This window comes from Eptesicus fuscus, chromosome 14, assembly GCF_027574615.1.
Source record: "Eptesicus fuscus isolate TK198812 chromosome 14, DD_ASM_mEF_20220401, whole genome shotgun sequence".
Taxonomy (NCBI): domain Eukaryota; kingdom Metazoa; phylum Chordata; class Mammalia; order Chiroptera; family Vespertilionidae; genus Eptesicus; species Eptesicus fuscus.
The window spans coordinates 42,647,013-42,664,472 of NC_072486.1; the positions used below are offsets into that span (position 1 = coordinate 42,647,013).

The 17,460-nt window shown below is 44.8% G+C and overlaps 1 protein-coding gene across 2 annotated transcripts in view; it reads left to right on the top strand.

Annotated features, from left to right (window-relative positions):
- The first annotated feature begins 1,271 nt into the window (after positions 1-1,271).
- Positions 1,272-17,460, top strand: part of DLD (dihydrolipoamide dehydrogenase) — a 35,748-nt gene continuing 19,559 nt past the window's right edge. For both annotated transcript variants that reach the window (XM_008150104.3, XM_028159087.2), the window contains exons 1-3: positions 1,272-1,382; positions 2,859-2,937; positions 16,751-16,830. In XM_008150104.3, coding sequence (XP_008148326.1) covers positions 1,344-1,382; positions 2,859-2,937; positions 16,751-16,830 — 198 coding nt within the window. In that variant the 5' untranslated portion in view covers positions 1,272-1,343. The remainder of the gene's footprint in view (positions 1,383-2,858; positions 2,938-16,750; positions 16,831-17,460) is intronic.

Genomic DNA, 17,460 nt, shown 5'->3' on the forward strand with positions numbered 1-17,460 from the left:
CGTCTTTCCCCCCTAAAACTGAGCATAGTTAGGTAAGGAGTAATTTTGAACTAGTGTTTAACCTTCCAGAAATGTAGAATTAACTTTTACCCACACTATATAGTTAATGCAAAGCAAGAATCGGACCTTAGACTTCTTGAACACAACATTTTTCTTTCTTATGAAAACCTAAAATCCCATCAACCACCCCACCCATTCTTATTTACTCCACCAGGGAGTGTGTTTCCCAACTGAGGAGGTAGCAGGCTGTGTTTCCTACATATTGTCAGTTAGCGTACTTAGAGCAAGATGCTGGTGATGCCAGTCTGTGGCCACATCCCTTAAGTGGCATTAGATGTGGGGTTGGGGGGTGGGGAGGGGGCATTATAAAGCTGTAGTTAAGACCAAAGGCTTTGACCTCAAAACTACAGTCTTCTTTCCCTGGTGAGAGCTCAGCGGTATTGTTTAAACTCTCAGGGCCTCACCCAAGAAGTCGAAATACTCGTAGTTACGTCAGTGATTTTCAACCGGTGTGCCCCAATTTTTAAAACACGTAGCTCCTGACTACTTAGAGCACTGACCTCTTTTCCCTTAGAGTGTGTCAATTAAAAAAAAATAATGACGCCGAAAGCGGTTTGGCTCAGTGGATAGAGCGTTGGTCTGCGGACTCAAGGGTCCCGGGTTCGATTCCGGTCAAGGGCATGTGCCTTGGTTGTGGGCACATCCCCAGTAGGGGGTGTGCAGGAGGCAGCTGATTGGTGTTTCTCTCTCATCGATGTTTCTAACTATCTCTCTCCTTTCCTCTCTGTAAAAAATCAATAAAAAAAAATAATGACAACAGCGAACACAATAATGGTCCAGCGTGAATGATATACTTAAATTTTTGTCGAGTTGCAGAATTGTATAATTAGCTTATGTGTGCCATGAGACGAAAAAGGTTGAAAACCGATGCATTACAAGGTGAAGATGAAGAGAGGTAATGCCTGGAAAGTGCTTAGATCCCCCCAGCCGGACACAATCAAGAGCTTGTCAAGCTTTCCCGCAGCGTGCGCCAAAGGTTGGTCTCGTTTGTGTATTTATTTCTCCTTCCCAGTAGATCACGTAGCAATTCACCACACTTCTTACCCCCACCCCACCTCAACCCCCTGCTGCCACAAAGCACTACGCTCCTTACGACAGTGTCCCACGCCGAGCCTGAAAGGAACGGCTTTTCCCGTGGGTCCGGCCGCGCTGGCCAATCACGCTGCTGTCAGCCAATGACGTCAGCTGCGCCGTGCATGCGCAGGGCGGGGAGACCTTGGCGAGGCGGTGGAGGGGCTTGGCGGAGGTGAACGCTTGGGCGGAAGGGAAAGTACAGCGGCAAAATGCAGAGCTGGAGCCGGGTCTACTGTTCCTTGGCCAAGGTGAGGGTCCACTGGGTGCGGTCGTGCTGAGCCAGAGGCACCCAGAGGCGCGCTGACGGGTCCGAGACGCAGCCTAACTGGTGGGAGCGGGAGAGGCGGGCGGCCTGAGTGGGACCACCTGCCGCCCAGCCCCGAACTGGTTCAGTCCAGGCGGCCTCCCCCGCCCCACCGGCCCGCCCGCCCCGGAGGCAAAGGCCCCGCTGGCGAGGCCCCGCCGGCTGTTGGTCAGTCAGCAGTCACACGTTCTCCACTCCCAGGCCAGGGCCAGGGGGCTTGCGGTTGCACAAAGGCCTCTCCACCTTGGAGGAGGAAGCTGAACTTGCCCTTGTGCCTTATGGTCGGTCTGGCCCTTCCTGTCTTCTCCCCTTCCCTAATCTCGGCCCCACGTGGCCTAACTCTCTTCAGTTGTCAGGTTACCTTGGGGCCAATCAGACTTGGGTTACCCTGGGAATTCCTCAGGAGTCGCTTCCGTGTTTGCAGCTTCAAAGGAATTAACGTTCATTGCCTTCTAGGGGCGTCTTCTTATTTGCAGCAGGTTATCGTCAGGACAGCTTTCCCTTTTCATCCTCAGACACAACACAGCCAGATTGTATATATGTGGGATCGTGGCTGCGTGCTATTTTGATGGAGACCCTAGGAGTAGCCTGTGTTCCCCGAAAGTTCACGTAGCATGCTGGAAGTCATACACTTGGTGAGGGCCAGAGCTCGGACTAAAACTCAGGACTGACATTTAGGCTGCCATTTGGTCTCTCTTCCTGACCACAAGTGCAAGAATCCCCTTGGAATAGAGAACATCACTAGGTTAGTGTAGGTTTTGGCACTGCCTCTGTTTGCCTGCTGTGCTTGGAGGTATTTGGTTTGTTTCTTTGTGCTTCACTGTTGTAAGAAACAGTAGCCATCCATATTTAGAGACTGTTGTGGAGATTATGATGAAGTTTGTAAAACTGCAGGAGCTCTTGAATGCGAATGCATTACTTAGTACATTTTCCTAAATTACCGCATCTAATTTTCTGTTTTTAGTAGATGATTCAGGAACATCTTCATAGATTGTACGTGGTAGATTTGAGTTAGGAAACAATAATTACAAGTAAAAGGATTGCCATAATGTAGATTATTCAGATACTTAGGTTAGAACTTTAAAGAACTTTAATATTGACCTTAAAATGGTCCCTGACGTAAATGAGCCATGCTTGCTGAAACTTTAATAAAAATTAACACTGTTGAGTAACATTTTTTATTAGGTTAAACATGAGCTGTTTGAATATTTACAAAACAAAGATAATGTGGTAAGCTGAGGCTGAGAACTTTAAATAATTGCTATTATCAAAGAGGAGAAATTGATAAGTAACCTCTGGGTGGCAATGGAAGATATATTAATAACTAGTGCTGGATACATTTGCTCGAAATCATTATTTTGCATCGACCTTCAGTAGTTCTTTGCTTACATAATAGGGACATTTTCTTTTTTTCTTCCAGAGAGGCCATTTCAGTCGAATATCTCATGGCCTACAGGGAGTTTCTGCAGTGCCTCTGAGAACTTACGCAGATCAGCCACGTAAGTACTTACTCAGACAGTTTCCTCTCAAAATTGTTCATATATTAATTCACTTCAATGTTTTCTGAGCACCTAGTGTGTTCTAGGTGGTGAACAAGACAAAGCCCTGTTCTTATGGAACTTATAGTCAGGTTCCATAAAATATAAATAATACGTAAGTGAATAAATATTTTGGGAAGTGATGGAAAATTAAAGCAGGTAATTGGGAGGAAAAGAGACTATTTTACTAGTAGATGAGGTGTCAGGGCTTTTCTGAGGAGATATGTCTGAGCACGTGCCCTAGTGAAGTGAGGGAGTGAGAACGTTATTTCAGGCAAAGGGAAACAGGGAGAAGGGTCTCAGGTGAGAATTCGATTGTGAGGTTTAAGGATTTGCAAGAAGGCTGGTATGGCTGGAGCAGAGACTCATAGAATGTGAAATCAGAGAGGTAGGTAGAGATTAAGTCATGGAGGGTTTTGTAAGCCAGGCCAAGGAGTTTGGATTTTACTCCAAGTGTGATGAGAAACCACTGAAGGGTTTTGAGCTTGGGGGAGGGTGTGATCCTCCTATATAATAAAGCCTATTATGCTAAGTGTCTGGTCGACCAATTGTTATGACGTGCACTGACCACCAGGGGGCAGACACTCCGATCAGTAGGTTAGCTTCCTGCTGGGGGATTAGCTTGCCGCTGGGGTCCGGCCCATCAGGACTGAGCAAGACTGGCCAGACACGCCCTGGAGCCCTCCCATGGCCCCTCCCTGGCTGGCCAACCTCCCGCGTCCCTCTCCGGCCCCAGTCATGCACTGGTGGGGTCCCTCTGCCTGGCCTGCACCCTCTTGCAATCTGGGACCCCTCGAGGGATGTTGGAGAGCCAGTTTGGGCCTGATCCCGCAAGCCAGGCTGAGGGACCCCACTGGTGCACGAATTGTGCACCGGGCCTCTAGTTTTATATATTTACATTTAAAAGTTCGTTCTGTCCACTGGTCATATTGTGTTTAGAATGGTGAGATGACTTTTTTCAAATCCTTGATGAAAATCTTGATGGGCTTGTCAAAAAGCACATTTTAAAGACTGGGAGGATGTGCCTGAAAGGAAGCTGTGGGTTATGGGTATTTTCTTCTCTATACTTTTTTATATTTTTGAAGTTTCTATAAAGGATATGTATTTTATTTTTTTTAAGCATTTAAAACAGGAAGCTAATGGGCCTCCGAGTACCAGGGATATTGATTATTTGAAATTATCGGTTTTGACATTTACTGGAATCACCCATATGATTATAAGTAAGCTTGTGCATCATCATGTCTTAGAGCTTCATTGTACAATCATTAGCTGAAGGAAACTGTGACCATCAGTCTCCCTGTATTCTGTAAAATAACTTTATTCTGTATCCTTAACTGTTATCAAACTGTTATCATTTTGGAGATTTTATTCCTAGAAGAAAGAGTAGGGGGAGGATTCTGTCACCAGTAACCAACAGTGAGTAATTTATCCTAGCTTTGAACAGGTCAAGAAATCCTTTAAAAAATACTAATTTGATGGTGGGAAAATAAATTTGACCATTATTCCCTTTGTCCCTTTTTTTCTTTCTTTCAGTTTTTTTTTTTTTTTGGCGTTATAATTGGCATACACCCTTTGTCTCTTTTGTTAAGTGGTAATATTATTTATTTTATACTCACACATTAGTAGGAATGTTAGATTTTTATTTCCAAAGCATGCAATTAGACTTCTTGGCTAATTCTGCCCTCTTTGAATCATTCAGCAAAGATTATTCAATGCCTTCTGTTTACCAGGCGGTTGGGAGCAGAAACTTAGATTTTAGTGGAATGGGGTAACTGAGCCCTCATGAATCAGTTTAGTGATCTCTTGACCTTGAGTAAATGATAAATTCCTTCCCTTAGTACCTGCATGGATACAATGTATAAATCTCTGATTGGATGAAGTAACAAGAATTTTTACTTACATATTTATATTCATCTGGGGTATTTATGTAAAGGCAAGGACTGTGACCCTTTGTTTAGTACTTAAAATGGCACAGTATATAACTTAGTACATATTTATTCATTATTTCAACAAATTGAAATATCTACTCTGTGATAGTTTTTGGGGTCAGTTGGTGGGATATAGCATTGAAAAAGACAGGCAGGATGCAGCTTTTATAGTTTACAATCTATTTGAGAAAGACAAACATCCAACAAATAATTAATTATAATTGTGATAAGGACTTTATAGGCTAAGCATAGGGAACTATGAAATCTACATATAGATTGGGAATGTTTACAGAATTCTTTCCTAAGGAAATAATTTTGGTATCTGAAAAGGTAGTGATCGTGGGTGTGGGAGGGGGTGTTCCAGGAAGAAGCAGCAGCATGTTGGAATATTTTGATGTGAGGAGCATAGAGCATTTCTTTTTTGGGGTGGGGGGGTTTAATCTTTATTGTTCAGATTATTACAGTTGTTCCTCTTTTTTCCCCCCATAGCTCCCCTCCACCCAGTTTCCACCCACCCTCTACCCTTATCGCCCCCCTCCACTGTCCTCATCCATAGATGTACGATTTTTGTCCAGTCTCTTCCTGTACCCTCTCCCCTCCCCCCACCCCCCCCCCCAGAATTGTCAGTCCACTCCCTTTCTATGCCGCTGATTCTATTATATTCACCAGTTTATTCTGTTCATCAGATTTTTTATTCACTTGATTTTTAGATTCACTTGTTGATAGATATGTATTTGTTGTCATTTTGTTGTTCATAATTTTTATCTTTACCTTTTTTTTTCTTCCTTTTCTTAAAGAATACCTTTCAGCATTTCATATAATACTGGTTTGGCAGTGATGGACTCCTTTAGCTTTTTCTTATCTGTGAAGCTCTTTATCTGACCTTCAATTCTAAATGATAGCTTTGCTGGGTAGAGTAATCTTGGTTGTAGGTTCTTGCTATTCATCACTTTGTATATTTCTTGCCACTCCCTTCTGGCCTGCATAGTTTCGGTTGAGAAGTGAGGGTACTCCCTTGTAGTTAACTGTTTTTCTCTTGCTGCTTTTAATATCCTCTCTGTCTTTTGCTCTTGGCATTTTAATTATGATGTGTCTTGGTGTGGTCCTCTTTGGATTCCTTTTGTTTGGGGTTCTCTGCGCTTCCTGAACTTGTAAGTCTATTTCTTTCACCAGGGGAAGTTTTCTGTCATTATTTCTTCAAATAGGTTTTCAATATCTTGTTCTCTCTCTCCTTCTGGCACCCCCATAATTCGGATGTTGATATGCTTGAAGTTGTCCCAGAGGCTCCTTACACTATGTTCATATTTTTGGATTCTTTTTTCTTTTTGCTTTTCTGATTGGGTGTTTTTTGCTTCTTTGTATTTCAAATCTTTGACTTGATTCTTGGGATCCTCTAGTCTGTTGTTGGATCTCTGTATATTATTCTTTATTTCAATCAGTGTATGCTTAATTTCTAGTTGGTCCTTTCTCATATCCTCGAGGGTCTCACTAAGTTTATCAGCCTTTTCTAGAAGATTCTTGAGTAACCTTATAACTGTGGTTTTGAACTCTATATACAGTAGTTTGCTTTCCTCCATTTCTTTCATTTGTGACATGTTTCTTTGCCTCATTGACAATGCCATTTTGGCTGCTTCCCTGTGTTGATAGAGTGGCTTTGTGTGCTAGGTGTCCTATAGGGCCCAGTGGCTCAGCCTCCCCAATTACCTGAGGGTGGACACTCTTGGTGCACCCCTTTGTGGGCTGTGTGCACAGTCTTGTTGTAGTTAAGCCTTAATTGTTGTTGGTATTACTGGGAGGAATTGACCTCCAGACCAATTGGCTCTGAGGGTCAGGTGTGTCTATGATGGGAGAACTTCTGTGTTGGAGACACCCTTATGGGGCACGACTTGCTTCAGTGGGGCTTTGGTGCTCACTGAGTCTTCCCCCTGAGTGTGTCTCTTATGGATCTGAAGAGTTGTAATCTGGATGGTCCCACTCTGACCACTGGGTACACTGGCTCTTGGATATCCAAGGAGGTGAAAAGTCAGCCACTGCCTGAGGCCACCCAGCAGGAGCTACAGAGAGATCTGCAGGTTCCTCTTCTTTGTTTGGGTTTTGGAGGTGCCCAGATGAGGCCCAGCTGTGAAGCAATACAAGCTGCTGTGGAGCCTTGGGCCTTCTTTTGGAGGTTCTGGGGCTCTCTGACCCAGCTGCAGTTAGGTAATTTTAGATTGCAAAAGGCCAGGCCTTTCATATGCAAAAGCCCCTGCGCACAGCTTGGGTGGGGCGGGGTCTCGGAATCACCAGGGCGGAGCAAACTGCAATGGCTGATCCTCAGCCCTGCCCCGAAGTGGTCCCCAGGTCTCTGTGTCCTGTGGCCCCGTGCAGGAACAATGATCAATGCAAACATTGAGAGAAAGCTGCCCTCGTGTTCTGGCCCGATGCCAAACAGTCCATTTTCTCCCCGTATGAGTCTGGGTCCCCAGAGTCTCGCCCGGAACTGGAGTTCATATCAGTCGGAAGCTTGTGTCTCCCTCCCGATTGAAAAAGATAACAGCGTGCTCAATTGCCAGCCCCTTTCAGTGCGCCCGCCTCTGTACCTCCGCACTTCACTTCCGCACCTCCACACCTCCTCTGAGTCTCAGTGTGCTTTTCTCTTTTCTTCTAGTTGTAGGATTTCCACTCAGCCAGGCTTCCCGTGGTTCTGGATGATATTCATTTTGTCTTTTAGTTGTAATTTTGAAGTGGTTGTGCGAGGCAGAAAGTTCAGGTGTTTACCTATGCCACCATCTCGGTTTCTCGAGCATAGAGCATTTGAGGAACTTGAAAAGGGCCAGTGTGGCTAAAATCTGTTGAAGATCCTGGTGAGTTGATTTTTCCAGATTATGAAAGACCCTCTATTTTAAGTATGTTGGAAGTCATTGATGTGTTTTAAGCAGGGAAATAATATGATTAGATTTGTTTTTAAAGATCATTCTGGTTGCAGATTGGAGTGTTTATTATAATCCTTTTTCTTTCTCTCATCCTATGTAATAAAAGCCTAATATGCAAATTGACCAAACAGTGGAACAACTTGTTGCTATGACGTACACTGACCACCAGGGGTAGATGCTCAATGCAGGAGCTGCCCCCAGCCCGCAGGCTCCTGGTCAGCCAAGGTGGGTGCCAGTGGGGGCCTCCCGGTCACCCCGCCGGTTGCCCCGCAGAGGGAGGTCACTGGCAGCAGCATGGGGCAGGGCTGGCGAGCAGGTGGCGCCAGGCCGGCCAAGGCTGGTGCCAGCGGGGCCCCCTGATTGCCCTGCCAGCCTCCCCACAGATTGGCCCTGATTGCCAGCCAGGCCTAGGGACCCTACCTGTGCACGAATTTCGTGCACCAGGACTCTAGTTAGACTATAAGAACCACAGCTATGTCATTTAGAGGTAGCCCAAGAGCTTAGAATACTGTTTGTAATGTGAAATGCATGCTGTCAGGATTTATTTCAAGGTAGATGGGATAGAATACAGGTAGGTATACCAGCTTAATTCTGTGGGCTGTACACTAAGAGTAATTCACTGTTGCTAAAGCTTCAACTGCATGGTATTAGTGGATAAGCAGAATGTGATGGACGATGAGGCTGGAGAAATAGTTCCTGAAGAAATTTGTATGCTGTATTTAGGAACTTGGACCTTATCCAACAAGAGGCAGGGAAACCAATGAAAAAATAGGAGAATAAGGTCCAAATTGGGTTTTAGCAGGGAGTGACACTAGAATAGCGGTGTGTGGGGTGATATGGATGGTGGGAATGACACTGGAGGCTCCGAGACTAAAGTTGGGAGGTGGATCTGAGAAGGGAAGAAACATTTATTGAGTGCCTAATAAGCCTGGCATCCTCTCAGGGTCTTGACATGCATTATCTCTGATCTTACAACCCTGAGATGTTGGTATTAACTGTCATTATTATCCGTATGTTACATCAAAACCCAGAGAGATTAAATAACTTGCCTAAGAAATTAAGAGGTGGTAGAGCTCATATTTGAACTCCAGTTTACTTCAAATCCTTTTATCATTTACTATATTTCTCCTTCTTTATTGTCGAGGCAGTTGTAGGGTTTTGATCAGAAAATGAAGTATTAGAATTCAGGATTATTTTAAAGGCAGAGCAATTTTGGGTGGTGACAAGTATATGGAAGAAGGTCACTGAAATAGACTGAAAATTAAGGGCATTGACAATTTAAAAACAGAAACCCTCCTTCCCTCTGCAGTACAACAACTAATAAACCTTACCAAGTCACTTTATACTCATTTAGTGAATTTGGTAATTAATGCTTACTGCCTTGTGATTCTCTTTCTGTTCCTATTTTTTAAAATAATTTTGATTTATCTACACTTTGTTATGTGCCTATTTCCCCTAACTATAACATAAGGTTATTGAAGGTAATGATGTTTTCACATAGGGTAGACATTTATAAATATTTACTGATTTCTTTCTGAAAGTGAAGAAGCTTCCTTACTTTAGCCAGTTTGGCTCAGTGAATAGAGTGTTGACCTGCGGACTGAAGAGTTCCAGGGTCAATTACAGTCAGGGGCACCTGCCCAGGTTGAGGGGCTCAATCCCCAGCAGGGGGCGTGCAGGAGGCAGCCGATCAATGATTCTCTCATCATCGATGTTTCTATCTCTCCCTCTCCCTTCCTCTCTGAAATCAATAAAGATATATTTTTAAAAAAAGAATCTTTCTGTCATTTTAGTTTGAGTTCCTGATTGCCCAGGAAATTATGGAATTATCTACGTGTTTTAGAAGGCATAAGACATATGATAAAGGCTTCAGAATCTAAAGAACCTCATTTGAATCCTGGCTAGATCACATGGTAGTTGTGCAGCCTTATGCAAGTTACCTATTTTTAAATGTATTTTATTGATTTTTTTACAGAGAGGAAGGGAGAGGGATAGAGAGTTAGAAACATTGATGAGAGAGAAGCACCACAATCAGCTGTCTCCTGCACACCCCCTACTGGGGATGTGCCTGCAACCAAGGTACATGCCCTTGACCAGAATCGAACCTGGGACCCTTCACTCCACAGGCCGACGCTCTGTCCACTGAGCCAAACCGGTTAGGGTGCAAGTTATTTAATTACTCTCAGCCTTATTTTCTCCCTGTTAAGTGGAGGTCATAACTATGTAATAGAGATGTAATGAGGCTTAAATAAGACAACATGCAGCACTTAGCTCAATGCCTGGCACATAGTAAATTACGCAAAATGGTAGGTGTTATTACAGACTAACTTCTTAATATAACTTGTAAGTTATTGATGATTATAATTTATTTGTAACCTGACACCTTTATTTCAGTGGTAACCATAATAATGTAGTGTCTTTATTTTCCTCAGTGATATAAATAGCATTTGTAGAATAATTTATAAAGCACTTTTTCCTGCCTTTTCTCTTTCAGTTCATTTCATGGCATTAACTGCCATTTTTTAAAGTCAGTCATGTCTTATTGTAACATTTTAAAAGTTTTAATCTGATAGCTTTTTCCTGGTATTTCACTGCCACTTGCATTGCAGATTGCTTTCCAGTTGTCTTTTGCCATTTTTGCTGACTTAGTCATCTTTCTCTCCTATCAATTTGTGCATCCTTTTTAGTTTTTCTTTTCACCTTTGAAGGCTAATGCTAATTTTATAAAAGTTTCTATCAGGTATTCATTAATTTCATTTAACTACTTTTCTATGTCCTGATTTTTAAAACTATATATGGGAATCAAACTGAGAAATGTTTCTTTACAAGATGGTAAATCAGAATCATGTATTGTAAACTTTCACTCGCATGTACCTTTGGTACTGGTGAGAGCTAGCTGGTTTTTCAACGTTTTATGAAAAATTGCAAACATTAGAAAAGTAAGAATTTTACTGTGAACATTTATAGATTCTTCCATTAACATTTTACTGTACTTATATTATCACATGTGCCCATCCATTTCTCCATTAATCCACCTTACTTTTTTGATGCATTTCAAAGTAAATTGCAGATATCAGTATACTTCCCATAAATACTGGCTTGTCAGTGGATCATATCCTCCTATATTCTCAGCTTACAAATCTTTAAAGACTTTTATATTTTCGCTTCATTTTTGTGTTTCCTAGCATGTCAGCAATTTTCTGAAGGAATAGTGAACTGTTTGCGTTTATAGTGTTTTCTGTAGTCTAAAAAAAATTCTAAGATCACATAATAAATTGAGAAATAAAACTCTAGGTTTTAGCTTTTGTGTGTTTAAATTTATTAAACCTATATATATATATATAATTTAAAAAAGAAGTTAAAATTTCAGCAAAGAAACTTGTTTTGTAGCTTTTATTTACATTACTGTGAAATTAAAAATTAAAACCCAAATTAAGGGATATTGGTTAGGTCATCATTTATTGGCAGTGATGGGAATGGCACCAGGTGTTAGGTCGGACTTGGGTTCACCAGCCTCAGTACTTGAGTTCTGGCTAGGAAAGAATTCAGAGTCAAGACTCAAAACTATTAGAAAACATCTATCTATCCTATCTAATAAAGAGGGAATATGCTAATTGAGCCTCACACCATCACAAAGATGGTGGCGCCCACAGCCAATAAGGAGGGAATATGCTAATTGACTGCCCCGCCTTCAAAGATGGCAGCGCCCACAGCCTATAAGGAGGGAATATGCTAATTGACTACCACACCCTCAAAGATGGCGGTGCCCACAGCCACAAGATGACATTGCCCAGTCCCCTCAGCCCCACCAGGGCATTAGACATGCGAAAAAGGCCAGGCCTGCTTGCCTCTGGTGTCCCCCAGTCCCCTCAGTCCCCCAGCCAACAAGGGCTGGCTGAAGATGCAGGCAAGCCTTTGATGTCGGCTGCCCAGCCGCCCACGGCCGGCCTAAGGTGCAGGCAAGCCTCAGATGTCAGCTGCCCAGCTGACGCCCGAGGCTCAGGTAACCAGGGCCAGCAGAGGTTTGCACTGCTGGCAGTGGCAGCAGCAGAGGTGTCATGGGGTGTCGCCTTCCCCTGATTGCCGGGTTGCTTCCCACCCCTGAGGGCTCCCAGACTGTGAGAGGGGCCGGCTGGGCTGAGGGACCCCCCTCCAGTGCACGAATTTTCATGCACCAGGCCTCTAGTCCTACCTAATAAAAGAGTAATATACAAATTGACCCTAACTCCGCCACACCCACAAGCCACGCCCATAAGCCAATAAGGAGCAAATATGCAAATAAACCCAAACAAGATGGCTACAGCCACAGAGAGCAGGAGGGAGGCTTGGGTTTCCTCGGCAACAGGTTTCCTCTGCCCTTGCCGGCCTAAGCCTCCACTCAAGCTACAAAGTTTCAATTATAGAAGGTAAACAAATCCAAACAGAAATGGTGGCAGCCACAGAGCTGTAAAGAGCGGGAGGCTAGGGTTGCTCCCCCACAATGGAAGAAGCAAAGCTTTCCACACACCCTGGCCAGCCCAGGCCTCTACTACAGGCTACAAAGTTTCAATTATAAATTCCAACAGAAATGGCTGCCAGCCATGGAGTGAGCAGGAGTCTTGGCTCTGCTTTAGGCTACAAAGTTTCAATTGTAGAAGATACATAAATCCCAGATACCAGGGCCTCTGCTTGGGTCGCCAGGGGTGTGGCCGGACTCCAATCCACCACAGGCCCTTCACCCAGGCTGCCCCACACCCCAAGGGAACCCCCACCCTGATCCGGGATACCCTTCAGGGCAAACCAGCTGGCCCCCACCCATGCACCAGGCCTCTATCCTATCTAATTAAAGAGTAATATGCAGATTGACCATCACTGCAACATACAATATAGCTGCCCCCATGTGGTCAAAGATCCTGCCCCCATGTGGACACAAGATGGCGGGCACAAGATGGCCAGCAGGGGAGGGCAGTTGGGAGGGACCAGGCCTGCAAGGGAGGGCAGTTGGGGGCAATCAAGCCCGCAGGGGAGGGTAGTTAGGGGTGACCAGGCTGGCAGAGGAGGGAAGTTGGGGGTGACTGGGCTTGCAGGGAAGGGCAGTTGGGAGGGACCCAGGCCTGCAGGGGAGAGCAGTTGTGGGGGACCTGGCCTGCAGGGGAGGGCAGTTAGGGACAAACACGCTGGCAGGGGAGCATTTAGGCATCAATCAGGCTGTCAGGGGAGTGGTTAAGGGGTGATCAGGCTGGCAGGCAGAAGTGGTTAGGGGCAATCAGGAAGGCAGGCAGGTGAGCAGTTGGGAGCCAGCAGTCCTGGATTGTGAGAGGGCAGTTGGACATCCCTCGAGGGGTCCCAGATTGGAGAAGGTGCAGGCTGGCCTGAGGGACAACCCCCACCCCCGCCATGCACGAATTTCGTGCACCGGGCCTCTAGTATATATATATAAAAGCCTAAGCGATCAAATGACCTGTCAACTGGTTGCTATGATGCGCACTGACCACTAGGGGCAGATGCTCAATGCAGGAGCTGCCCACTGGTGGTCATTGTGCTCCCACAGCCAACCTCCAGTGGCTGGCCAGGCCGAGGGACCCCCCACCTGTGCACGAATTTGTGCACCGGGCCTCTAGTCCTATATAATAAAAGCCTAATATGCAAATTGTCCCCTTGGGCAGTCGATCCACCAGGAGTTCGACCACTTGCTATGACCACCAGGGGGCGGCGCAGAACATGGCGGGTGTCAGCGATGCAGTGCCGGCAGCAGGTGGCAGTGGAGGCACTGTTGGCCCCAAGGGGCCCTGATGAGAGTGGGACTGTGGCGGGATGGTGGAGCAGGTGAGCAGGCGGCACCAGGCCAAGGCAGGTGTGAGTATGGACCTGATTGCCCTGCAGATCGCCCCACAGACGGCGACCAGCGGGGAGTGGGCCTCTGCGTGGCTCCCAGGCGCTGAGGGAGCCCAACGGGCCTGGCCCCGATCAATTGTCCCACAGAAATTGAGGAAAGGAACAGACTGGGATGGGGAACTGGGGGTGGGAGGCGGCAGCCAACCACTGTGGCGCCCAGGCAGGGGGCTGCAACCTCTTGCTAGGGGCGGGGGTGATGGGGACAGAGATGTGGTGAGAATGCGGGGTGTCCGCCAAGCTCACTCTCACTTCCCCTGCTACCCTCCCTCGGGATGCCAGGGCTCACGCGCCGGGGAAGCCCCTGTACTTAGCTGCCAGGTGCCTGCGAGGAGCCTGCCCTGCACCCACACAGCATCTTCTGGGTGAGCTGGACCGCAGCCACCAGGACTGCAGGGCCTGGTCGGGCTCCCCTTGGATTCATGCAAGAGCCGGTCTGCGAGGCCAGCTGGGAGAGAGTGTGCTGCTTGCCCGGCTTCTTTGTGGCGCTGCTGGGTGGTCCAGAGGCCCACGCTGTGCCCTGGCCCACGGTGTCCAGCTGCGCTCACCGCATCTCTGCATGGGGACTCGGGTGCCATGACTCAGGCAGAGGGGGGCGCATGGGGGCCCAAGTGCTGTCCAGGGCCCAGAGGTCAGCTGGGACCTGCCCTTTCATGCCAGACGCTTGCACTTCAACCGCCAGCCAGGCCTAGGGACCACACCTGTACACGAATTTTGTGTACTGGGCCTCTAGTTTATTTATAAAATCAAAGAGATGGAAGAATTCCTAGAAGAAATGGACTTAGGAAATAAGTTATAAAAGCAAAGGAAGGAAGGGCTCTTGGAACTTAGAAGTGAGGAAGGTCCAAGGGAGGGGAAGTGGAAGGAATATGGGGAAGGCATGAGTCTGGAGGAGAGGGGAGGTAGGGTGCTGCTGGCCCCTGTATCCTAAGGGTTTTAAGGGTGGAGATCTTTAGACCAGTGGTTGCCCACCCTTCAGACCTCACTGACCACCAGCGGTCTGCAGACCACCGGTTGGCAACCACTGCTTTAGACCAGCAGCTTTCCAGGTGTGTCTTTACTGGGTCAGGGTCTTCACTGATTGCTTGGTCAGCACCAGTGCAGTGGGTCATTCTTGAATGCAAAACCAGGTCCTGAGGTCAGCCTTGACTTGGTTGGTCTGGTTTTGCTGCTTTTCTGGGCCTGGGGCTGAAATACAACTGAGGCCTAGATGTTATCTCTAGGGAAGAAAGGTCAGAGGGTCCAAACTGCAGGACCATTGATATGCTAGGGTAGAAAAGGTCACCCTGAGGACAATGTCCCACCCTGCAGTTGTCCTTTGCTAGGGTTGGATAACTAATCAATTATCTTCCAACACAGGTTCTACCATTCTGTTCAGAGCCAGCTAAAGTTTTTTGAATGATAATATCACTCCTATCCCCTCAGGGTTGTTTGTAGGAGAAGGGGATGGTAAGAAATTAAAATTGCCTTCTTTGTATGTCAGAATAGAGCTGCCATGTGGGGAATACTATTTATTTATCTTCCAGGTCTATTCTAAACTGTTTACATACACTATTCGGTGTTATGACCCTATGACAGTGATGGGCAACCTTTTGAGCTTGGTGTGTCAAACTTTGCCAAAAAACTGAGCATAACTCGGGTAGTGTGTCACTTTGAGGAAAAAACATTATTTCGCAAATGTTTCATCCTCAGGAGCAGCAAATGTTTCATCCTCGGCATGCAGCCGCCTCAGCGGCCGCGTGTCATCAGAAATGGCTACTCGTGTCAGTGCTGACACGCGTGTCCTAGGTTCACCATCACTGCCCTATGAGGTAGATATTTCATGGTCTTTATTTTGCAGATGAGGAAAATAGCTAGTAATTCTAAAGCTTGATATTGCTCATGGGGATTTTAGTTTATGATTGTTGAAATTGAGGAAAGGAATAGTATTGAGTAATGGAAAGAACACAGGAAGCAGAGACAAAAAGCTTAATTTTGTCTCTGCACCTTGCTTCCTAGATGACCTTGGGCAATTGACTTCTCTGAACCTGTGTCTCTTTGTCTGTGAAATGTTAGATATATGTCATCCTTACCTTTCTCATAGAAAGTTTTGAGAATTAAACATGATAATATATGTGAAAGCATCTTATTAAAAAAGTTAAAAACTGCTAAATGCTATAGCAGTTGGGGTTTAAGAGTAGTGGAGGGGGAGAAGGGAGACTCTCCTAACTTTTAAAAGTTGGATTGAGGAGAATGGGAATAATTGGACTTACTTTGTACATTTGTATTATTAAATTCCTATGGCTGCTGCTCAGAGTTCATTCTTAATTTTTTATCTTTATATGGTAATATCCAGAAAAGTTAATTGAATGCTCTGGTTAGCCTATTATCTTAACCTTTTGCACTCAGACGTCGAGTGTGACTCGACACTGTTAGCATTAGAATAAAGGAATCGAGAAAAAAGCAAGCGAGTGCAAAGGGTTCAACTATATAAAAATTTTCAGTATTCAAATAAAGTTCAAAACATTTGCTATGTGTTATAGGAAAGCTGATTCTCTCTTCCCTGATATCTCAGAAGTTAATAACCTGAAAAGGGTAATCAGTCTTAAATTATTGACAGTACTAAGGTGTTACCTTATTTAATCCTAACATCAATAATTTAAGACAATGTTATTGTTATTACAGAAAAATTAAGTCACTTGGTCACACAAATAATAAGTGTCAGAGCTGAGATTCGAAGACAGGTATGTCAGATTTCAAAGCTCAGGCTCTTTTCATAGATATGTGTATTCCAGTGTCACTAAAAGCCGGCTCATTATCATTAAATAAAAGTGTGGAATTTAGCAAAGCCAGTAGATACAAAATTCATAATGAACAAATGGAAAATGAAATATAAAAATCTATGCCATTTTCAGTTATATCAAGGAACACCAAGTACCTGGGAATAAAATAGTACTGTGTAGAAAATGCTGGTTATTTATACTTTCTTGGAGGTTTAAAATATCAGGTTGTTGTTTTTTAATGCACTGATTTTGGTCAGCATTAAGCAATTTACTGTTTTATATCAATTTGCTTTTATTTTAGTTGATGCTGATGTAACAGTGGTTGGCTCTGGTCCTGGAGGATATGTTGCTGCTATTAAAGCTGCCCAGTTAGGCTTCAAGGTAAGGGTTAGACTAAAACTAGGTTTTGATTTATTTTTATTTGGGAATAGTTGATCATATTCACAAAATACTTTGCAGCCCAAACGGCATGGCTCAGTGGTTGAGCGTCCACCTATGAATCAGGAGGTCATGGTTCGATTCCTGGTCAGGGCACATGCCTGGGTTGTGAGTTCGATCCCCTGTGGGGGGGAGGCAGCTGATCAATGATTCTCTCTCATCATTGATGTTTCTCTCTCCCTCTCTCTCTTTCTCTCTCTCTCTCGCTCTCCCTTCCTCTCTGAAATCAATAAAAATATTTTTAAAAACACTTTGCAGGTAGATAATGATGGTAAATAATTTCTTAATTCTATACATTATTTTTAAGCCTGAGACTAATGGAGAGAGGGTTCATTAGTTGGAGTATGCTTATGAGGGGGTGGAAAGTGAAGTCCATTATTTTTTCCCTTCCCCCAATACTTTTCATTTTGGCTTTTAATCACACTTTGAAAGGTACAGTAATAGTGCTAAAAACATGTATTTGGTAATGTTAAACAAAAATGTTTCTTAGAATAATTCACTTTTGGTGGTTTAGCTTGAGTTTGGTAGTCAAATGATAAGTTATAAAATAATATATTTTATTCTCACAAACAC